We start from the raw sequence: 24,003 nt of genomic DNA, 5'->3' as shown, positions 1-24,003 counted from the left end.
TCTTTATACTGAGCCACCGGGGAAGCCCTTTCTGCTGATACTTTTGTGGATAAAAAGGGCCACTTGCTGAGTCGCTGAGTAAGTGACTCTGTCGATTTCCTTCGGGTGTCTGATCACATGCTAGAATGGCATTGCTGCAGGGCAGGGACAGTGACCAGGTAGCCTCTTGCCCTGCACAACTGTGGACTGCTGGTTGTGTTGAAGATCTGATGTTACACCAGGAGTGGGCGGAAGTGGTCTGGCCTCAGCAGGAGGCCCAGGCATCCAGACTCAGGGTCAGTGCAAGAACCCTTACCTTTCAGTTTGAGCCCCTTGTCTGCCCCGAGTTTTTCCAGCACTCTGGTCCATGGGCCTCTGGAGATGTATCTTCCCTTTGATGCCATGAGAACTATGGAACTGAACCAGAAAGGACAGATGAGAGGACTGGACCACAAAGTGGGGTAAGGGGTTCCCGGGCAGGGATGCTGCATGGTGGCTGGTGGGACTTGAGTCAGCAGTACCCAGAGCCCTGCCAGGGACCAGGGAGAGCAGGATTGTGTGCCGAGCTGACCGGCTCTTTCCATGTGATGACCGACATCCTGAACACCCTCCCACACGTCTGGCTGCAGTTGGTGCCGGTGATCTCTCTGAGCCTGCTCTCAGCTCACTGCTGCTCCATGACTGTCCCCGAAGAGGACAGAGCTGGCACACACCGCCCACCATCGGGGACCAGCACCCATGCCAGAGCCCGGCATACAAACAACCTCAGTGTACATCTCTTAACCTGAAGGTACAAGGATTGTGTAGGACCCGATGGAAATGTGGTGATGGAGGAAGCAGAGTGTTGAGTCACCCTGAGCTCAGGAGAGGGTTAACCCCTCAAGTTCATGCCCCCTCATCTCCACTCAGGTGGGACAGTGTGACTGTTCCATGCTACAAATAGGGAGATGGAGGCACGTGGTTACTAAGCACTGGGTTGAACAAAAAGAATGGAAAAACCTGAATGAATTCTCTCGCCAAGCCAATAGCTAGGATGACCTGCCGAAGGGGAGCCATGCCTGGGGGGAGGAGGAGCAGGCCTGGGGCTGCCCAGACTGAAGATCTCGACTTGCAAGAGTCCTGCTGAGGAGCTGAGATCTCTAGTCCCCTGGCCTGGGTGCAAGCAGGCCAACGTGCTGGAGAACGGCCATCGTGGGGGTCCATGCAGCCTGCTGGGCCGGACGGCAGGAAATGTACACCTCCCCCAGGAACAGAAACAGGGGCAAAGGCCCACTGGGGCTTCTAGTTTTCCTCTCAGAGGAATCCTGTAACCACAGACCGCAGTCCAGACATGGAAAAACCGTATAGGACTCTGGAAGCCGTTGTTACCCCCATACGTGTCCCATAGGGAGCAAAAAGAGAGCTATCAAAATATAGAGAGCTCGTGTGTGGGAAGAGCAGAGAGGAGGGGAGCTGGGCCACCCCGGCTCCTCTGGATCACAGAGGGGCTGGGGAGGAGGGGGGCAGTGAGTTGCCAACACCCTTGACTCTGGATTCTGGATTCAGGCTCTGTTCCCAGGAGACTGTCCCGTCACTCCCATTCAGAAACGAAGCTAACACCCCTTTGGCTCAGCTAAGCCTGCTTGCTGGGCTGGACTCAAATGAAGAGCATGCCCTCTGGGAATGGGGTGGGAGACGGACGGAGCTACTCATGTGCCCTGGCCTCCTGGCAGCACTGGAAGCAGCCTGCAGTCTTCAGGGGCCCCTCTCTGCCTGGCCTGAGCTTCTCATGCCCACTGAGCCCCCACCCCTGTCAACACGAAGTTCCCAAGGGGTGCTGACAGAGGCAGCCCCCAGAAGCCATCCTGGAAGGTTCTGGTGGGAGCAGTTGCCTCCTCCTTTCCCTGGGGTCCTGGGGCTGGGGCAGCCCCGTGGATGGGGTGAGAAAGTGGGGCCACCTGGCTGGGACCTGTGGGGACAGTGGGGAAGGACCTGCCTTGCGTTACTCCTTCAAGCCCTGCCTCTCTCCCTGAGGTCTAGGGGTACCCGGTTCTTGCCTGGGTACCCAGTGCCAACCCAGGGCATGCTTCATAGCAGGTACTTGGTGAGGGCTGTCCCCAGCAAGGGGCACTGGCGCTGCAGCGTGGGCTGAGAGGAGCCCTGGATGGGGAGGCCCCACGCCTCTCACCCCTGGTTTTCAACAGAGCAGCTCTGCATTTCAGCTTCTTACTTTTTTTTTTTTTTAATTAGCTTGGGCTCAGTAGTTGCAACGCACTGGAGCTTATTTGCTCGGCAGCACCTCAGTTCCTGATCAGGGATCAAAGCCTCATCTTCTGCATTGCAAGGCAGATTCTTAACCACTCGGACCACCAGGGAAGTTCCTGAATTTCCGTTTCTTATTCTGCGCTTCTGCATCTTATTTTATTTCCAGGAAAAGTCCTCTGGCCCCAAAAGGCACGAAAACTAAAAATCTCTAGATGATCCTCTTTTCCCCCAAATCAGCTAATCTCCTGCTTCATTATGAATCTGCACGTGAAGACATGGTGCTGAAGAAGCTCATGACCAAAGGTGGTCAAGCACCACCCCTGTCTTTGGAATCTCACACAGCGTCCAATTCAAGTCAGGCCCTCATATAGCATCTGGGAAGCACATTTGTTTTCATTAGTAAATATTTTCCAAGCACCTCCTGGGTGACAGGTACATGAAGCACTTAGACTGCCTGCTAGTCCAGGTTGTGGCTTTGGAGTGAATTCTCCATTATATCAGAAATGAAAGCACGAGTTGGATATGATCCCCGTACTGCTGTATTTAAAATGAATAACCAGCCAAGACCTACTGTACAGCACATGGAACTCTGCTCAAAGTTATGTGGCAGCCCAGATGGGAGGGGAGTTTGGGGGAGAGTGGATACATGTATCTGTGTGGCTCAGTCCCTTGGCTGTCCATCTGAAACTATCACAACACTTAATATAAAATAAAAGCCTTTAAAAAATAAAAATCCAGACCCTAGATGAGGAAGCAGATACATCCACTGGTCCTCTCTGGGGGCAGTAGAAGCTTTGGATTGGATCAGAAGAGACCTCACCAAACAGGTGATGTGTGAGCTAGATTTGGAAAGTGGCAGGGAAATTACTCCTAGGAAAGGGGACAGAGGACACCTGTGTTTAAGAAGCTCAACACCACTTCCCCTCAGTATGGTGGATGGATTCAAGTGGGGGAGGCTGGGCAAGGGAGTCTGTTGGGTCACAGCTGACAGTGTGGGTGGCAGACTGTTTGGAGGCGATGGAGAGGATGTCATGGGATAATGAGCAGGGGAGCCACGATGCAGGTGGAGTCGACAGGTGTGGTTACTGAGTGTGGTGATGTCAAAACGAAAGAAAGACCGGAACCAAATGTGATGCCTGGACTCTGGTGTAGCTAGTTGCTTGGAAGGGAGATGACAGTTTCACCAAAAAGTGGCAAAGAGGGGTGTCTGATTTAGGGGATTAAAAAAAATGATGAGAATTCAGTTCCATAGGGGACATTTGGGTGGCAGAGTCCAAGTGACTGTTGGATAAAAATATCTGGCATTTAGGAGGGAGACGGGGGCTGGAGACGCTTGGCAGCCACCAACACTTGGATTGCAGCAAGAGTGCGGGGGAGGATGAGCTCACGCTGGGAGAGTGTGCTGGGTGGGGGCGGAGGGCCGGGGCAGGATTCCCATGTGTAGCTGGTAGACTTGGCCTGACCTACATTCACAGTGGCCCCGGGCTCCCATCTGAGAGGCACCAGGTAGAGAGGCTTCCTGGCCAGCTCCCATCATGGATGGGCAGACTGCTGTTATTGTTTAGTCGCTCAGTTTTGTCTGACTGTTTGCAACCCCATGGACTGTAGCCCGCCAGGCTCATCTGTCCATGGAATTCTCCAGGCAAGAATACTGGACTGGATTGCCATTTTCTTCTCCAGGGGATCTTCCTGACCCAAGAAGTGAACCCAAGTCTCCTGCATTGCCAGGCGGATTCTTTACCAATGAGCCACCTAAGAAGCCGTGGGCAGTGCCTGGAGGCTCCCTAAGCTTCCTCAGCCTGGACTGTGATTGCAGGCCCCAGGGACAGGGAGGGGGCGTCGGCCAGACTCACTTGTCGGGGATGGTCGCCACATAATTGAAGAGCTGCCAGGGGATGCCCTGCAGGACGGCGCTCCTGAAGCCAGTGTGGTTCCGCACCTGCCCGTGCCTCCCGTCAATCACCACCACCTGGATGCCGTCTTCCACGCTGGGGTACTTCTTCCCATCCACCTGCAGACGACAGGCAATACAGAGTGTGATGTGGAGGCGGGGGCTGGGGGGGTCTGGAAGGCATCAGAGCCCTGAGGCTCTCCTGCCCACATGGGTCCCATGTAGGCTCTGAAGGCAGAGGGTGCCAGTGCAGCTGTTCAAAGCATAAGACCCACTTCAGTCAGTTCCTGCAGCCCTGTGTAGTGGCTGGAGGATGTGTGTGTGTGTTTGTGTGCATGCTCAGTCATTCAGTCATGTCTGACTCTTCACGACTACATGGACTGTAGCCCACCAGGCTCCTCTGCCATGGGATTTCCCAGACAAGAGTGGGAATACTGGAGTGGGTTGTCATTTCCTCCTCTAGGGGATCTTCCCAACCCAGGGATCGAACCTGTGTCTCCTGCATTGGGAGGCAGGTTCTTTACCACTGAGCCACCTGGAATGGCCTCCCCCCAAAAGACACGTTTACTGCAACCTTTGGGAGTGAGTATTTGGAGCAAGGGCCTTTGCAGATGGAATTAAGTTAACGATCTCAAGATGAGGTCATCCTGGATTTTGGATGGGCCCTAAATCCAAAGGCGAATGTCCTTATAAGGACAAGGAAGAGGGCAATCTGAAACTCAGTTACATGGGGCAGACGATCACATGAGGACAGGGGCGGAGGTTGGGGGACACAGCTGTGAGCTGGGATGGGGGCGTCCAGGGCTGCTGGTGGCCAGAGAAGCTGGAGAAGGCCAGGGAAGGACTTGCCCTCAGCACCTGCAGGAGGAGACCACCCTGCCAGCCCCGTGGTGCTGGGCATCCAGCTTGTGAACTGCACGGGGACACGCTTCTGTTGTCTGCAGCCACCTGCTTGGCAGTCACTGGCGACCACAGCCCTAGGTCCTGACAGCAGGTCTCAGTGAGCAGAGATGCCCCGGGCAGGGGGACGGTGGCTTACTTGGATGTACGCCAGGTCGTTCAGCAGGTGGAAGAAGCGCTGTTTGGCACTCTCCATCTTCACCTCCAGGAAGTGGTCCTTTGTCTTCTGGAGAGAAAACAAAAACCAAGGGTGGGTGTCAGGTTTCGGAGGTCCAGCGTCCAGCTTGAGGGCTGGTTGGCCCCCTCACTTCCCTGTAACCCATCAGCCATGGGAAAGGGTTTGAGGAGGGGAGCAGAGGTCCGGAGAGGACCCTGAGGGGCTTGGGGCTCGGCTGGCCGTCGGCCACTCACCAGCAGAGAACCGAAGAGCTTCTTGGGCATGGGCACATCCACGATGGCCTTCTCCGTGAACTTGGGGTAGGCCGTGGCCGCGCAGTCGCTGATGCCTGCGTTCTTTGGGATCAGAGCTTTAATCTTTATCCTCTCGCAGCCCTTCACAGAACAGAAGGCAAACTTCTCTCTCTCGTTCTGAGCTTTCAGCTTCAGGAAAAGCAGCCTGCATACAGGAGCAGAGCGGGTGGTTCCCTTTGGTATCCACATCTTCCTCCTCCCCCCACCCTCCCTCTGGCTCTGCACTCTGTGCTGGCCACAGTACTAGACCCAGTGGGCCCCAGAGAATGGAGGAGGACCCCCCACCCCCGCCACGTCCACAAGGTTGTACATGGTTGGAGAAATGAAAAAAAAATGCATTGAGGAAAAAGCTAATAATGACAATTTTCATTTTCCGAGCACCTACTCTATGCTATGCTAGGCACATGACATCAACGGACATATTATCTCTTTTAACCCTCAGACAATCTAGTCCGGCAAGCACTGTTATCATCCCCATTTCTCACATCTCAGTGGCTCAGAGAAGTGAAGCGACTTGCCAGGACCACACAGCACCAAAGGGGCAGAGCTGGCATTTTATCCCCACCCTGTGCCTGGTGAGGAGAAAGCTCTCTGGCTTCCTAACCTGACACTTCTCCAGTTATAACAAGCTGGTTATTGGGTGTCCTAGGCCATAGCAGAATAGAAGGTAGCCATCGACGGCAGGTGCTCAGAATGTAAGAAAGTGTAACACACTTGTCAGGCAGAAAGATCATGGAAAACAGCCTAAGAATTCAAAAAGCCTAAGAGTTTGGCTTTCTACACAGGAAACAAGCATCCTACAACCCAGTTCATCCCTGAGGCTGTCACTGAGTTAAAGCCCAGTGTGATAATCAATAGGTATAGTGATGAGCTAAGCAACCAATAAAAAGGGTAAATTAAGCAGCAGAATCTGCTCTAAGGGGAAAATCGTAAATTAAAAAAATTTTTGATCAAAAAAGGTTCAACTTGCTTAGTGGCAGTTTCCATTTGAAAAATTCACACCTCTGGAACAAAGCAATTCTCATGATTCTAAAAGAAGATGTTATGCATAGATGGTGCGATAAAGACTTCACCTTGTTTACATTTTTTAAATCATAATAGTTTCTGCTGTTGTATGAGGGATATTTAATTCCTTCTCTAGTTTTCATATCGGAGAAGGCAATGGCATCCCACTCCAGTACTCTTGCCTGGAAAATCCCATGGAGGGAGGAGCCTGGTAGGCTGTGGTCCATGGGGTGGCTAAGAGTCGGACAAGACTGAGCGACTTCACTTTCACTTTTCACTTTCATGCTTTGGAGAAGGAAATGGCAACCCACTCCAGTGTTCTTTCCTGGAGAATCCCAGGGACAGGGGAGCCTGATGGGCTGCTGTCTATGGGGTCACACAGAGTCAGACACAACTGAAGTGACTTAGCAGCAGTTTTCATATAGAGGGATTTTTCTAAACACTCCTGGGCCCATCCTGTCCCCTCACTGACGTCTTCCCGGGGAAAGTAGAGTGACTCATTTGACTGCTGGGTGTGGGTATATAGGTCAGCCAATGGGGTGGGATGGGGGGAGGCTCTGGTCTGCTCCCCGTGTACCCTGTTGTTGTTTAGTCACTAAGTTGTGTCCAACTCTTTGTGGCTCCAAGGACTGTAGCCCACCAGTCTCCTCTATCCATGGGATTTCCGAGGCAAGAATACTGGAGTGGGTTGCCATTTCCTTCTCCAGGTGATCTTCCTGACCCAGGGATTGAACCCAAGTCTCTTGCATTGCTAGGCAGATTCTTAACCACTCAGCCATCAGGGAAGTTTTTCCTTACTATTTACACGTCACTTGGAAGTTATTTCCTATGGTGTTCATTATCTTCATATATTACTGCAGGCATGAACATTACCCAGGTCCTAAACCCTAAAGACCATGCTATAATCTCCACGGGTATCAAAAAGGAATGAGTTTTATTCACAAATACCACAGTCATATGAATATGGGATGCTTTCCTTTAATATTTTGGCATAGGCATCAGAATATCAAAGACAGTATGCTGACTTCTGGAAAAACAGGCTTTCCCATGGGACATCAGATGAGTCTACTGTCATCGCCAGGTTTCCCTAGGCAAGCTTTTCTCCTCCACTGGACTACAAGCTTCATAGCTGAGTTATTCGAACTCTTGTTTCATCTTTTATCTTGGTGTGCTATTTTGTTTTTCAAAAATCATATGGTCAAATGAAGAGTTTTCAGGTAAGAATTAACAAAAAAAATTAGGTGCCCTTTCAAAGCTTATAGAAAAACGGCTCCAGCATTGCGTGACGGCTCATTCAGGGCTACTTATAAATCACAACGCTGGTTTCAGTGTCATTGTATGGCTGCCCTCATGAAATAAGTAGCCTAAGGCTGGCTAGAGGCACCCAGTACTGGGAAGCTCTGCTCACCAATAGCTCTGTCATCAGTGAGACAGTCCCTCTTCATCTGTTGTCCTGTTTGCCCCACCACTGGTTTAGAACTGACGTGGGGAAGGGGTGCTCTATGCTGCTTCTCCAGACCCCAACATTTTTACTTACACTTCTGATTTTCAAATATGAATTTCCCTTTAATCAAATTGATAACGCCCTATCTTTATAGATATTTCTAAGCATCCTCTGTTTCCTTACCATTGATTTCAATTCAAGAATGGAAAAAAAAGTGGAGCAATTTCCCTGATGGTCCAGTGACTAAGACTCTTGGCTCCCAGTGCAAGGGGCCTGGGTTCAATCCCTTCTGGTCAGAGAACTAGATCCCACATGCTGCAACTAAGAGTTCACATGTCTCAACTAAAGATGCCATGAGCCGCAACTAAGACCCAGAGTGGCCAAATAAATAAATAAAAATATATTTTTTTTAATTTTTTAAAAAGAATGGAAAAATGGCCATGAAACAATCCTTTGCCCTTAGTCCCTGGAGAGTTGGCTAACAACAGGCTCATCGCTCTGCAGACATGTCAGCATTCTTAAGATGTCAGAGTAAAACTCTCTCTCTAGGGAAGGTGACCTCCTAGCTCCGTCTCCAGGAACAGAGACTCTGTCCCCATGATGTCCTTACTGAATAGGACCTAGTGCAGTTCAGCAGAAAGGGGAGGATGTGGAGGTACAAAGAGGTATGTGCTCAAAACCAGCTGTGCTGAGTTCATGCTAGATTCTCTGAACAAGTAGTTACAATTCACCCTATGCCTTCTCTGCTTATTTCTGACTCAAGGATGATATCATCGGCTCCGATTGGCATGTAAGGAGTTGAGGTCATGTGCTACATTTTCTCAGTTCTAAGATTCACTGCTTTCCCATTGTTTCTCCTAAAATAGGTGGATTCCCTACAACCCATGTGTATATTAAGAGCGTGCTTATTTTCCTCCCAAAGCTTTAGAAACAATGTCCGCGGGGGATGGTACAATTCACCTGAGCTCAGAAGTGCCTGCCAAAGGGTATTAGGTCTCCCACTGCACAGTGGGCCTGGGATTGCTGAGAAGGCTGGGGGACAGCCTGAGAGGGCTCCTCACCCCGAGTCCTCGTCCCAGTAGTAATGGCTGCGGCCAGGATGGCTCTGCTCCACTTTGTCCATCTGCGAGGTCTTCACGAAGATGCCCGTCTTGGACGTCTGCTTCAGCAGGCGATTGTGGACGTCCGAGAGGATGGAGAAGGTGGTGCCCCGGGGGTAGCAGAGCCCCACTCGGATCCAGTCGCCCCTAGAATGGGAAGCACAGTCATCAGGTGACGAGTAAGGATGTCCCAGTCATGGGGCCTCTTCGGTGTGCACTGGACAAAGACCCACGCATTCTCCATCGAACGGCATGCCCACTTTTCAGTGCGGAGTTTTGAAAGAACTGTTGGTCATGATTGGGTCACACAGTGTTCAAGGACAGAGGGAGAAATGATGACTGGAATGGATGATGGCAGTGGGTCAGTGAGGTGTCCCCAGGGTCTGCACTGTGTGTTCTATGTGAAACATTGGCTAGGAAAAATAAAAAGACCTTCTTTCAACAGGGCTAGGAGCTTACCTAGTGGCTCAGATGGTAAAGAATCTGCCTGCAATGCAGGAGGCCTGGGTTCAATCACTGGGTCAAGAAGATTCCCTGGAGAAGGGAATGGCCACCCACTCCAGTATTCTTGCCCGGAGAATTCCATGGACAGAGGAGCCTGCTGGGCCACAGTCCAGCGGGTTGCAAAGGGTCGGACAAGACTCATTGACTAACCCTTTCACTTTTTCACTTCAGTAGGGCTGGAGTAAAAAAACCAGGGTCTGAAAGATCTGGATTCAGCCCCTTCCTGGTTCAGCCTGATTGTGGGGCCCATCTCATCTCTCTGGGTCTTCTTTTCTGCATCTGATAAATGTCTGTCTCACGGGAATACTGTGCCAAGTTAATGATGTTCATGCACAGAAGATACATGATATAAACAAATACATGAAGCCCTCTCCAGATGCCCTCAGCTTCACCCCTTCACCATGCAGAGTCTCATCTCTCTCTGTAAAATGGGAATGCCAGAGATTTTTGCCATATATCGAGCACTTTGTAAGGCTAGGTTCTTGGTGAAACGCCTGCCGTACACTCTCACACTCCATCCTCACTACAACTCTGCAAAGTAACACTATGTAGGCTCGTCTCCTAGATGAAAAAAGAACTGAGTCTGTGAGGGTCAGACACCCTGTGCAAGGTCATCCACGCCCGGAACAGGGCCTCAGCCGGGTCTTCTGCCTTTTAACCACTAGGTGACGTCAAGTCCTCTAGGTGCAGGGGTGATGTGGGCTAGCCTGGGATTCTGTGAGCAGTAAGCCCAGGACTTTGAAACGAGTCCCTGTTATCACCACAGCTTTGAGTGGGGCCAGGGCAGCTGTCCCCAGGTCACCTTGCTCCTATGAGGCCCCCACTCACTTGTTGAAGTTGATGAGCCAGATGGTGAGCTCAGAGGGAGCAGTCTGGTCCCAGTGGATGGTGTAGCCCTTCTGCAGGGTGATGACTGGCTGGTACTGCTGGTAATGCGTGCTCCTGGTCAGGGCCCCCTCCAGGTAGAGAGGGTGGTTGGGGAAGTCATTCTTGATGATCTTCATCCGCAGATTACTGGTCTTGTAGGCCTGAATGTACATCTTTTAGAGCCCAAAAAGGAAACATACAACGGGGCAATTACAAGGGGTCATCCTGGGAGCGTCTGGTTAACATCTGAGCACAGAGTACACTTTCACAAGCACTTGCTCTTCACAGAGCCCTTTTTAGAAAGCTTGAATGAGAGAAGGCCAAATAAGGGGGCATCTCTTTCTGCTGATGAATGCGGCCCCAGCCAGTCAACCCTCTCCGTTCATCTTCAAAAAAGTGCTCTGTTGAGGGGAAACCAGTGGGAACTTGGGGAGTGTCTGCTTAATTGTCAGAGAGCAAATTGGGAGGAAAGTCAGGGGGGTCAGGAAGGAGGAGGAGGGGAGAGAGGATTTTCACACTTCTGCTGCAGAAGCAACTCCCCTGTAACCAGCTACTGTCCTGTCTGCATTTGAGAAAGAGCCTGGCCTGTGGCCGACTTCTCCCTCTCATCCTCGGTGTCTGGCTCGAGTGGCCAGTCCCTGTGGCTATCGGTACACATCGGTTGACCAATGGTGTCTCATTTCCGAGGCAAACATGCAAGCAAGACTGTTAGCTGCTGAGTCCAAGGGACAGAAAAGCCTGACTACTTGGTTTAAAGGAGTTACCCTTGGTTTTAAAACACCACGTCCTGATAGAGAACAGACTTGTGGCTGCCAAAAGGGGGAGGGAGGAGGGAGAAGGATGCATTGGAAGTCTAGGGTTGATAGATGCAAACTATGATATTTAGAATGGATAAACAAGAGGGTCCCCATGTATAGCCCAGGAAACTAGATTCAATAGCCTGTGATAAACCATAATGGAAAAGAGAACCTAAAAAGAAAGTATATATGAGTATAACTGAGTCACTTTACAGCAGAGATTGGCACAACCTTGTAAATCAACTGTGCTATTGTTTAGTCGCTAAGTTGTGTCGAACTCTTTTGTGACCCCATGGACTGTAGCCCACCAGGCTCCTCTGTCCATGGGATTTCCCAGGCAAGAATACTGGAGTACGTTGCTATTTCCTTCTCCAGGGGATCTTCCCGATCCAGGGATTGAACCCGAGTCTCCTGCACTGGCAGGAATATATATATATTTTTTTAATCACTGAGCCCCCTGGTGGGTGGTAGTGGTTTAGTCATTAAGTTGTATCTGACTGTCACGACCGTATGGACTGTAGCCCACCAGGCTCCTCTGTCCATGGGATACCCCAGGCAAGAATACTGGAGTGGGTTGCCATTCCTTTTCCCTGAGCCACCTGAGAAGACCCCCAAATCAACTATATACTTCAACTTTAAAAACCCATTAAAAAACAAACAACACCACATCCAGAACTCCCCTGGTGGCCCAGTGGCTAAGAATCTACCTTCCAATGCAGATGATACAGGTCTGATCCCCTATTGGGGAAATAAAATTCCACATGGCAGAAAACAACTAAGCCAGTGCCCCACAGCTACCCAACCTTCATGCTCTAGAGCCCGTGCTCTGCAACTAGAGAAGCCCCTGTGCACAACCAGAGAAAGACTGCATGCTGCGACAAAGATCCAGTACAGCCAAGAAATAAAATAAAACACCGTGTCCTGTTTTAGGATCTGTCCCATGTCCATCAGGTGACATCCCTATGGCTCTGTGGCCAAGAGGAAACATCACATCAAGATTCAGTAACGTTGTGCCTTTGGAAAGAAGGAGTTCTCTTCCTTTCTGCTTGTATCACATGTAAAATGGGAAGAGGAACTTCAACCCTGCCCTAACAGAGTGGCCATGAGTCTAAGCGTTTAAAGGTATTGCATCTTAAAGCCTGTGGTAAGCTGTAAAGTGGAGGAAGGATATTATCATTATTATTTTTTAGTGTTTACATGTTCTTTTCCCATCCTTTTATGTTTTTAATTTATTTTTAATTGGAGGATAATTGCTTTATGATATTGTGATGGTTTCTGTCATACATCAATATGGATCAGCCACAGGTATATGTATGTCCCCTCTCTTAAACCTCCCTCCCGTGTCCCAGCCCACCCCTCCCCCTCTAGGTTGTCACAGAGTACCGGGTTGAGCTCCCTGCACGAAACTGCAAATTCCCACTGGCTATCTCTTTTACATATGGTAGCGTATATGTTTCAATGCTACTGTCTCAATGCATCCCACCCTCTCTGGAAAGGAGAATATTAATAGTAATTAACCAGTAGTGAATTCCGATAACCTCCAAGCTCGGTCAGCCCTTTTCCACAGAAGATGAGCAACGTATCGGGAAGAAAGGGTGGGAAGGAAGCTCAAGATCAAGGCTCCCTCCACACGGGATGTCTCGGCCCTGAATCAGGGATACTCTCACTTTCAGAGTGTGGCTGCAAGGCCTAAGGGCCTGGTCACCCTTTAATTATGTGGGTCATAACTCCCGTCCATCAGCTCCCTTCCGACCACACTTCCCTTCTGAGCTGCCCTGGACCATGACATCACCTGCTCACTCCCGGAGTGTCAGATCCCTTGTCCTGCCCACACATGCAGCAGCCCCTCAGCCTGGACCATTCCACTGGTCCGCCTCCCCTGCAGGGCGCTGGGGTGGGCCTGAGGAAGTCTCGCAGTGGGGAGCGGGGTGCCCCTCCAGGCTCTATTAGCCGTCTCCACTGGGTTTGTAGCATGGCCTGACACTCCTTCCACATGCCTCTGTCAGCATTTCCCAGTCTCTGCGGCACCTCTTTCCAGCCTGATCGCTCTCTGCAGACCCCAGCTCAGGCCCACTCTCTACTCCTTCAGTGCATCACTTCCCCTTCTACTGCGGAAAGAAACGCCCTGGACCTCCCTGATCCTGGCCCCTTCTTCCTCTGTGTCCTTCTCCTGCTGACGCCAGCCCCTCCTGCCTCTGCAGGCATCTGTTCCCAGCACAGCCCTGCCTCCGGGGCCCCTCGCCCCACCATGGCCCTTTCCCTAGCTCCCTGCCCTGTCTCTCCCCGGATGTCAAGCCACCTTATCACCTTTAGCACTTCTCGTTTCTTTCTTTTTTGATGTTAGTTCCCCGACCAGGGAATGAACCCTGGCCCTTAGCAGTGAGAGTGCAGATTGTTCACCACCGGACCTCTAGGAAGTCCCCCCTTAGCTCTCTTCTAACGCCCACCCTGGGTGCTGACGTCCACAGTGGTGATAACTGCCTGCCTGTGGGGTGGTGGTGAAGACTTCCTCACTCCTACGTGTTCCTACCCCCACTGGGGCCCCCAGGCTTACCACCCTCCTCATCTTACAGCACTTTGTTTCCGTGGGGACTCGTTCCTTCTGCTCATCCAGTCCTGGTTATTCCTCCGCATAACATCAATGTAGTCACCGATATTTTCACACTACCAGCACTTTCCTTGTCTGCTGCCCATGTGGCCACTGGGCGCTGGAAATGTGGGCAGTGTGGCTGAGGCCCCAGATTTTAAATTTCACTTTAATTAATTTAAATTTCAAAAGTGGTATAAGAGAGTTTTCCCTGAAACACAGCTTTATTGTTTTGGTAGGACTAGCTTTGACTTCAACTGTAGAAAATTTGAATGCAAACTGAATGGGCTACAAGCATAAAATATGCAGAGAATTTTGAAGACTTGGGGCAGGAAAAAAAAATGAATGTAAAATGCCTCATTAATCATTTTTTATGCTGATTACATGTTGAGATGATAGCATTTTGAATATATTGAGTTAAATAGAGTCTATTATTAGAATAGATTTTACTCATTTACTTTTCCTTTTTAACGTAACTCCTGGAACATTTGAGCTCATGTGCCTGTATTATATTTCTGGTGGAGAGGACTGGTGAGGCACTTACATGCTCACTAAGAGAGTTCAACTATTATCCTGATTTTACATATAAGAAAACAGAGGCTTCAGGAGTTTAGATAACTTGCCCAAGGTCACACAGTAAGTCCAGGAGCCTGACCTCTGCTTACAAAGTGTTTTCACTTGGGCTTTTTGAAAATCCTATTGGGTGGGGAGAAAAAATGAATAAAGAATGGCACAATTTCATTCCTCTTTATGACTGAGTATTCTTTAATTGTGTATATGTACCACATCTTCTTTATCCATTCCTCTGTTGGTGGACACTTAGATTGCTTCCATGTCCTGACTACTGTAAATAGTGCTGCAATGAATACTGGGGTGCATGTATCTTTTTGAATTCTGGTTTTCTCCACTTATATGCCCAGGAGTGGGACTTCTGCATCATACAGTAGTTCTATTTTTAGTTTTTTGAGGAACCTCCATACTGTTCTCTGTAGTGGCTGTACCAATTTACATTCCCACCAACAGAGCAAGAGGGTTCCCTTTTCTCCATACCCTCTTCAGCATTTATTGTTTGTAGATTTTTTGGTGATGAATTGGGAGAGTGGGATTGACATATATACACTATGTATAAAATAGATAACTATTGAGACTATGTATAAAATAGATAACTAATGAGAACCTACTGTAAGCACAGGGGGCTCTATTTCATGCTCTGTAGTGACTAAAATGGGAAGAAAATCTAAAAAAGAGGGGATATGTGTATACGTACAGTGACTCACTCTGCTATATGTCAGAAGCTAAGACGACACTGTAAAGTGACTGTACTCTGATAAAATTTTTAAACAAGATATAGAAGAAGCCTATGGGGCTTTCCTGGTGGCTCAGTGGTAAAGAATCTGCCTGCCAACGCAGGGCACACGGGTTTGATCCCTGGTCTGGGAATATCCCGGAAGAACTAAGCCTGTGCGCCACAACCACTGAAGCCTGCACTCTGGAGCCCGTGCTCCGCAACAAGAGAAGCCACCGTAATGAGAAGCCTGGGCACCCCAGCTAGAGAGCAGCCCCTGCTTGCCGCAACTAGAGAAGAGCTGTGTACAGCAACAGAGACCCAGCACAGCCAAAAACAAATAAATAAATAAAATGATTTTTTCAAAGAGAAGAAGCCCATGTCTCTTTCTGGCCTGGCTCAATGCTCATCCCACGAGTAGATGACAGTGACCCTGAGGAGGCGCACCCCGCATCCCCACTCACCTGTGCGTAGCGCCCGCTGCAGATGGCGCCTCTCCAGTCCGGAACGTTGATGCAGTCTGGGTGCCGGACCAGCCAGTTGTCATTCTTGGTGAGGTAGGAGCCGGGGTACTCGGACACGGAGCCATCCACATCATGGAACACCGACGTCTTATCCCCGTCCATGTCCAGCTGGTTGAACCAGGGCCCGGGCTCCCCGAAGAAAACTCTGGAAGTAATCTAAACAGAAACCAGGAAAGTGAGGCTGGACCAGAAGGTAGAGGGTGGGGAGTAGTGGCCATCGGCGGGCCAGGGTGAAGTTCCTGATTTCTGCTGATGCTACCAACAAGCCAAAGCAGAGAGGCTCCAGGGCAGTGCAGGAAACCACATGGCTGACCCTTCAGACGGAGCCAGAAAGACAACCAGACGTCTGCTGTGCTTCGACCCCCAGGCCCAGCATGCAGTTTTGGCTTCTACTCACTGGAGGGCTGGCTGCTGTGTGCAACCCCAGAGAATACTATGACACGTGCGTGGCTCAAAAGACTGCAGGGGGCAGGGAGGTGGGCAGAGGAGTGTGTGTGTGACGGAGACAGAGAGGAGATGAGATTGAGGTGGTGGAGAGTGTTTGCATGAGAAAGTATTACATACATATAACAAACACATACACACGTCAGGTGGATATGTGTGAGGCGAGGATGTGTATGTGAGTGTGTGTGGGTGAGTGTGTGTGTGAGTGTACACTGTTGTAGGAAGGCAGTCTTTCAACATGAGCCCTTGGAGAGTTCCATGACTGACCTCTTTCAGGCCTCCAGTGGCCTGAGTAAAGAAATTAAGTAACTTGAGTTTCACATCTTTTCCCTCAGCTGCCAGGAACTGGGCAGACCGGCAAAGGGCAGGAGCAGAAGGAGGAGGGGGAGAGGTCTGGGAATGCTGTAACCCAGAGAAAATGTACCCGGAGTCCTGGACCTGCCCGTCTCAGGGGTAGCCCTCCATCCTGACCACCTCACCCCTGGCTCCTAATTTGCTGCCGTCCAGGGCCAGGAGGGCCCTGTTTATGTTTCAGTCTCCGGGAGAGATTAAACAGAGCTTCTTCTGCAAAGATTCCTTCGGAAACTGCTGTTTTTTTGTGTTTTTTGTTTTTCAGATTAATTGTGCCAACTGAAGCGGCCCAGTCACCAGACTCCAGAGGTTGAACCCAAGAACCTTGGAGGAACACAGCTTCAGAACTCTGAGGGCAGCGGAAAGTTCCTGCCAAGGCTGGGTGGGTTTTGAGCAGGCTGAGGGCAGGCGGGCATTCACCCAGACTTGACCTGTGGGGCAACCTCCGCTTGTACTTTTCCAGTTTGGCTGCAGACAGACCTGAGACATGGCCTGACCTGCTTGGAGGAGGATGTTCAACCCCTGTGGTGGTGGCAATGGCTCAGACTCCAGGCCCCCAGGGACTCGTGAATCACTGGCCGAGTCTGGGTTTGCTGGGAGCCCGCCCAGGGTCAGGGGGGAGGCCCACTCACCGGGACATCCTCAAAGGCAATATTGGTAACGTTGTTGTGGGGGCAGCTCTGCCAGGCATTGTTCAGACGGAAGGCCAGGGCGCTGGTGTGCCGGCCCTCCAGGGCTGCGAACTTGCGAAAAGTGCAGTTCTGGATGTTGATGGGGCCGTCATAGAACTGAATGCCTCGGATGGGAAAATTCCTGTGGAGTGAAGGGAGTCAGCTGTCAGGGTGATGGCCATGTGGTGCCGCCATGGTTTTTGCACCCTCCAAGGTGGATGGTAATGATGGGTAAATCATTCCTCATTCCTACTCCACCTCCCAAAACTGCCCCTATAACATAACATGATTGATTCATTAATTCATTCACTAAGAAAGCATTTACGGGCACAGTATGCATGCATCTGTGCTCAGTTGTATCCGACTCTTTATGACCCCATGGACTATATAGGTCGCCAGGCTCCTCTGTCCATGGGATTCTCCAGGCAAGAGTACTGGAGTAAGGAGCCATTCTCTTCTCCATGCGATCTTCCTGACCCAAGCATGGAACCCACATCTCCTGCATTGCCAGGCAGATTCTTTACTGATGAGCCACCAGTACACAAGAATAAATGATTGCTGGATAAACTATTAGATGGATGGATGGATGTCTAATTGTTGGCTTGAGGTTTGGGGGATGTTCTGCACAGACATTTCCCCAAATCTTTCCATCCTATCAAGAGTCATCAGATAAATATGGTGAATATTCTTGGAGAGTGCCAACATTAATATCATGTCCCTTGGGAGAGTACAGCCATTAGTCATTATCCCCTTAGTCTTAGTTGCTATAACAATTTAACTAGATTAAGACCCAGATGAGTTTCCTCTCTGTGAGTAAGCCTTTTGACAGACAGCGTGCTGGGTTTGGGAAACAAGGGAGAGGGAGGGCACAGAATGGAAGGTGATAGTGAAATGGAAGAGTAACTTCAATGTGATGTTTCCAGCACCCTTAGAAGAGAGGGCAGGACCCACGGGGAGGGCAAGCCTGTGAATTGGCAGAGGACCTCAAGAAAGCCCTAGTGTCCAGGAGGTAGGGGAAGATGGAGTAAGAGGCAAAAGGCTTGGAGCTGGAGGTAGGAGAGGCTGTGGGAGAACTAGTGACTCAGAAATTCTGCCTCAGGTCCAGCAGGGGGACACAAGATGCCACTCTCCTTTGCCATAGACTCCTGAACAGGGTGTGGAAAACACAGGCTTGTGATGGCTGAGCTGATCCATCTTGGGCCTGGCCCTGAATCTAGACTTGTTCATTCTTCAAGCCTGATTTTTATGTTTTTACTGGTATCTCTACTTCAGGGGGTCTTCCCTGGTGGCTCAGTGGTAAAAAATCCACATGCCAATGCAGGAGACATGGGTTCGAGCCCTCGGAGGGAAAGATCCCCTGGAGAAGGGAATGGCAACACACTCCAGTATTCTTGTCTGAGAAATCCCATGGAAAGAGGAGGCTGGTGGGCTACAGTCCATGGGGCTGCAAAGAGTTGGACATGACAGAGTGACTAAACAACAGCAATAACTACTTTGGGCCAGGACCCTCTCTTTCCATGGTAAACATAAAGAAGGAAGGGCAGAAGGAAGGAAAACAAAGCAGAAAAGGGTGTTTGTCCATGCGGAGAGGCCATATTTCAGCTGTCCCCATCTGCAGAGCTGGGCTCCCCTCATCCAGACATGTTCCCCCAAGGAAGGGCCTGGTCATGCCAGTCTTGGCAACACGGCTTCAGGACACTGTCTGCCAAGGACTTCTGGAATTTCTGTATCTTTCTGTTTGTAATTGATTAATGTCATTGCCTTGAATCGTGTTCTCATGGAGCAGCTCCGTGCATTTTTCCATTTAAGGTACTTTAGGGGCAGCCCATTCTGACTAGCTCTATATTTAAACTGTGAGCTTACTCTACGCTGGGACCCCAACCCAGGCCTATACAGGAGGGATCCCCCACAATTCGGTTCGCACAGTCCTGGGCTCCTGCTCTCAAACGTAGTTGGAGGAACCTGCCCAAGTCTGACCAAGCTGTCAGGCCTCCATAAACAAACTCACCTCTGGAAGTCATCATGACATTCTGGCCCTGGGAGGCTGGGAACCCTCAGTGTGTAAACTCAAATAACTTCAGATCAAAAAAATGATCTGAAGGGATTGCTACATCTCTTAGGCTAGAGAGAAACAAGGGCTTCTAGATCACTCTTGCCCAAGGAGACTGTGGGTCTGTCCTCACAATCTTTACAAAGATGTCCATCCCTCTAGGGCTGGGGGCTTAGGCCTGGGTCCCACCTGTAGGAGCAGGAAGGATAAATTCCTGAGAAAGAGAAGAAGGCTTGGGGGCAGGGTAGGAAGGGTTGATCTTAGCCCTCTGCTGCTTGTGGCTCAGCGGCTTCCTCTCTGGCTTGATTTCACGTCTGAGCAGAAACACCATTCTCACCGCTGACTCAGCCTGCAGCTTTCTGAGGAATTAAGCAAGTCCTTCTGCTCTGCTAGCTCATCACCTCTCCAAGTCACCACCGCCCCCCCGCCGCTCCACCACCTGGTTATCATCCAGCGATAGAGAGCCTCTGACCCCCTCCCCAGGACAGCTGTGCTACTCTGCTGTTTAACAGAGCTGATGGCTAGAAAATTCTTTCCCGCACAAAACCGATTCTGACCCTTAGGCACACATAGGGTGAGTTTCATCTTCTAAGTGCATGACAGGTTGTGTGACAGCATCTCCCGTGCTATTCCCCCAAGTCTGGTCCCATCTTCTGCTTGAAGATCCCCATCTCTATGTGACGTGACTCTGGGCTGTATGGCCCTCTGGGTTACTCCCCTTCAAGTGCTTAGGGCTGACTATCCTCACACCTCTCTCAGGGGTGGGTGAGATGCTCCAAGTGAGTGGGCTGTCCAAGGAGAAAAGAAGCCAGGGTCACCCATCCTGGACACTAAATTCCCATGACGTGGCTCAGAACCACATTATATGTTTTGACAGCTGTGCCCTGCTGTTGACTCCCTTTCAACAGTTTTTTTACTTCTCTCTCTCTCATTCTAGATTTCACCCCTCTGCTGGTTAATTGCAATTGTTTCCATGATTTCTCTGACCAGTAGAGGACAGAGGAATTCACAGTCAACAGGTAGAGATCACATACTAGCATCTTTCCTTCCACTGCTGTCATTTAGGTTAAGCCACAAGTCCCTTGGACAGCAGGGAGATCAAATCAGTCAATCTTAAAGGAAATCAACCCTGAATATTCATTGGAAGAACTGATGCTGAAGCTGCAATACTTTGGCCACCTGACATGATGAACTGATTCACTGGAAAAAGACCCTGATGTTGGGAAAGATTGAAGGCAGAAGGAGAAGGGGGCAACAGAGAATGAGGTGGTTGGATGGCATCACCAACTCAATGGATGTGAATCTGAGCAAACTCCAGGAGATAGGGAAGGATAAGAGAGCCTGGCGTGCTGTAGTACATGAGGTTGCAAAGAATCGGACACAACTTCATGACTGAACAACAACAGGCAGAACAAGGAAGCTGCCGCGCTTGCAAACCTACTGGCCTATGGGGAGGGTCCTTCCACTGTGGTCCAAGCCACCGGGACCCCAGATCCTGTTGTCCATCATCTCTGTGCCAACGTTGCCACTCTCGCCGACAAACAAGCTGTTCTTGATCTCCTGCTTAGAGCCATCATCATAGGGGAAGGTTCCACCACTGCAGAGAGAAGGTGTCTGAGATGAGATGTCTGGAGACAGCATCCCACAGGGGTCAGGGGCAATGACCACTGCTCTTACCTGGCCAAGGTCAGGCCGATGCCATTGTCAGCAAACCTGGGGACAAGAGCAGACAGTCAGACAAGAGCATCTCAGACTTAACACACATAAAAGAGAGGAGCTATCATGCATCTAAGCCTGTTCAATGTCCCACATGAGCATTTTCAGTGAAGTCCTCACTGTAATTCCTCCTCCTCTGGATGTGTGTGTGTGTTCATATGCTCAGTTATATCCGACTCTTTGTGACTCCATGGACTGCAGCCTGCTGGCCTCCTAGGTCCATGGGATTCTGCAGGCAAGAATACTTGAGTGGGTAGCCATGCCCTCCTTCAGGGGACCTTTCTGACCTAGGGATCAAATGTGCATCTCTAAAGTCTCCTGCTTTGGCAGGTGGGTTCATTACCACTAGCGCCACCAGGGAAGCCCATGTCTCCTTTAAATCAATCACAATAAAATGGGGAAATACATTTATTTCCCATGTATAGTTTCTGGTGTCCCTTTTATTTTGCCAAGCGGCATGTGGGATCTTAGTTCCCTGACCAGGGATCAATGCCATGTCCCATGCATTGCAAGGCAGAGTCGTAACCCCTGGAACACCAGGCAAGTCCATGGTCTCTCGCTTTTAACAACAAAGGCAGACCAGGAGGACATTTTCCACTTCTCCTTTAGAGAAAACCCCAACTCAGCTGCCTGTCCCTCTGGTTCTTGTCCAGTGTGGCCATAGCTGTCCACGGGGACCTTCAATCAGAGCTCGGGGTCCGTGTCTTCTTCCTCTGGGCTTGGAGTCTGATGTGCTGCTATTTCAAGTTCCAGTTCAACTGTTCACCTTGCAGGAAATACACTCAACAGAGCGTCAGTGTACCATGTCTAAGATGGACATGAGGGTTTATATCTCTGAGAAACATGGTAAGAAATAAATGCGACTAGGGATCCAGCACACAGGAGGTGCCTAGAATGTGCTGGTTTCCTTCTTCCTTCCTTCCTCCTGCTGACTGGTGATATGACTGACTTTGTGACCTACAGCCAAGCCCAGTGACTATTTGGGGGCAATCATGACCCACAGCCACTGATATGGTAGACAGAAGCCACATGCTGCCTCTAGCAGGCTTTCTGGGTCACTGCCTGCTGCCCTTCCATGTCCCTGCCTGGCTGGGCAACCAGAAGGTCAAACATTGGTCTGTCTGGATTCTTCGGTCTTGCTCGTGTCTGTCTCCCACCCGGGGGAGGTGGGGAGGAACGTGGTCTCCATACTGTGCCCATGCCTCACTCACCTGCAGCTGTCCAACCACACGTCCCCACCACGCAGCCAGGCCCCGTGATCTTGGTTCTTGTAGGCAGTAAAGTGTTTGATGATGGCTGGCTCCCGGGGCTTCAGTGGGTCGGCGTCCTGGTGGGGGCTGTATCTGGAACATACCGTGGGGAGGCACAGGTGACCGAATTGTTGGGGAAGGGGTCCTCTTGAACTGACTGCCCTTCTGGGTGGTGGTGAGCTTCTCTCTGCTTATGGTGCCCAGAAGACTCGGGCTAAAGAGCAATCAATCCACCCAGGCTGGGCTCTGCAATGAGCTTTCTGAGCCTGACGCCAAAGTCAGAGGTCTTATCTTCAGGCACCAGCCCCGTTCAGCCTACAGACATGTCGCTTCTCTTATTCATCATCGCCTTGAGGACTGCTCCCCCCAACCCTGGCCCTAAGGTGGGGTCAAAGCCCTGAGAAAGTTCAGACTGCCAGTCCTAACCCTGGCACTTGATGCAGACCAGGAAGGGGAGTCTGAGATGCCCTGCTCTCTACTCCCCAGGGAGTAACCTTGACCTTGTGCCTTTTCTGGGCTGCAACATCTTAGCCACCAAATGGAGCACTGAGCCTGGATGTTCCTGACATCCAGGCCAGCAAAAGTCTTCCACTGGGAGGATCATGTCACTGGTGTTGCCTACTCTTGACAGAGACCAAGCACCTTGGTTTGTTTAAAGGATACTGATTTTCCTAACTACCTGGAGGTTTGGACAGCATATTTTAAAAGCAGCTCCTGGCCTTGGGCTGAGCTCCAGATGTATGAATAGGTACAACCTCAATGTTTCTGCCTATTAAATTGATGGCAAAATTCCTCCCTTCTTTTCTCTTCTCTTCACCTTTTGTATCCCAGCCCTGTCAACTTATTGAAAAGCAGATATTGGATTTTGCTGATTTTTCTAGAAACCTCTTGAAATTTCTTTTTCCTTACAATTATTGAAGCCTTGACCCTGACTCAGATTTGGCCCCACTCGGGTTTTCCCATAAAGTAACCCCAGCAGCGAGCTCCATGCACAGGACACAGAACATGCCAAAAGACACTTGAAGGATGAATGAATGAGTGGATGAAGGGAATAGGGCTGAGTCTAGAGGTCCCCATGGAGTGCATGGACTCCCCAAGGTTGATTACCTGGCAGAGATGATGGAGAGGAAGGGCCGCTTGTCTTTGGCAGAGGCTTGGGTGGTTTTGACCCCGTTGTCTATGATCATGCCAGCCTGGGGAGAGGGGACATTTAGGGACACATTATTGTGGACCACAGGCTGCAGGCATCTTCTTACACCCAGCCTCATGGTATACTCTTGAATGCTCTAGTAAAACCAGCTTTGCTCTCAGAATGTATTAATAGAGATAGGGGGGGGTCTGCAGTGAGGGAGGTGAAGAACATGGATTGTTCTGCATGGCTCAAGTCAAATCTGGAATAAGGTGTTGTCTCTGAGGTATAGATGAGGATGCTGAGGTTTAGATGGGGTTAAGTATCTTGTCCAAGGACATACAGCTAAGTCCACTATCAGAACTCACACTGCTTTGGGCAGTTATAAGCCCAGGTTCCAAATTAAAGACAATAGACATGTTATCTTGGGAAATGTGTCTGCAATGATGCAAAGAAAATGCTGAGCTTAAGCTTTATCTTTACCTTGGAGCAGGGGTCTTTGATCCTCCCCCAGTTTTTTCTCAGTTTTTGCCTGACTCAAGGAAAAAAAATCTCACTTTCTTATTTGGCCCCCAAGGTGTCCAGTTTGTCAGCCACAGGTGAGTATGAGTCTAGGCAACTGAACAAGGCTGTCCAGGGTAGCTCTGTTCAGTCCACCCTCAGGGCTGGATTCCCTCGGCCTGTTAGGAAGGTTTGACTACATCATCTCCTCTTTATATAACTGAGGATGCTGGCTACTGTGATCTTCAGCTGGCGTGTAATTAAGCGGTGGGGAGGTGAGTGAGTCAGGAGAA

General features: G+C 50.2%; 1 protein-coding gene across 2 annotated transcripts in view; it reads right to left on the bottom strand.

The window, feature by feature from the left end:
• Nucleotides 1–24,003, bottom strand: part of CEMIP (cell migration inducing hyaluronidase 1) — a 160,606-nt gene that overhangs the window by 4,762 nt on the left and 131,841 nt on the right. For both annotated transcript variants that reach the window (XM_061158852.1, XM_061158851.1), the window contains 12 exons: nucleotides 23,188–23,273; nucleotides 22,042–22,173; nucleotides 20,792–20,827; nucleotides 20,556–20,711; nucleotides 17,026–17,206; nucleotides 15,539–15,754; nucleotides 10,367–10,578; nucleotides 8,996–9,181; nucleotides 5,426–5,630; nucleotides 5,154–5,240; nucleotides 4,077–4,234; nucleotides 296–396 (listed from right to left, as the gene is read on the bottom strand). In XM_061158852.1, the coding sequence (XP_061014835.1) occupies nucleotides 296–396; nucleotides 4,077–4,234; nucleotides 5,154–5,240; nucleotides 5,426–5,630; nucleotides 8,996–9,181; nucleotides 10,367–10,578; nucleotides 15,539–15,754; nucleotides 17,026–17,206; nucleotides 20,556–20,711; nucleotides 20,792–20,827; nucleotides 22,042–22,173; nucleotides 23,188–23,273 (1,756 nt within the window). The remainder of the gene's footprint in view (nucleotides 1–295; nucleotides 397–4,076; nucleotides 4,235–5,153; nucleotides 5,241–5,425; nucleotides 5,631–8,995; nucleotides 9,182–10,366; nucleotides 10,579–15,538; nucleotides 15,755–17,025; nucleotides 17,207–20,555; nucleotides 20,712–20,791; nucleotides 20,828–22,041; nucleotides 22,174–23,187; nucleotides 23,274–24,003) is intronic.

The sequence above is a fragment of the Dama dama genome, chromosome 13, assembly GCF_033118175.1.
Source record: "Dama dama isolate Ldn47 chromosome 13, ASM3311817v1, whole genome shotgun sequence".
Classification (NCBI taxonomy): domain Eukaryota; kingdom Metazoa; phylum Chordata; class Mammalia; order Artiodactyla; family Cervidae; genus Dama; species Dama dama.
The sequence above is the reverse complement of the archived record's forward strand: the minus strand, read 5'-3'. Positions and strand labels throughout refer to the sequence as shown.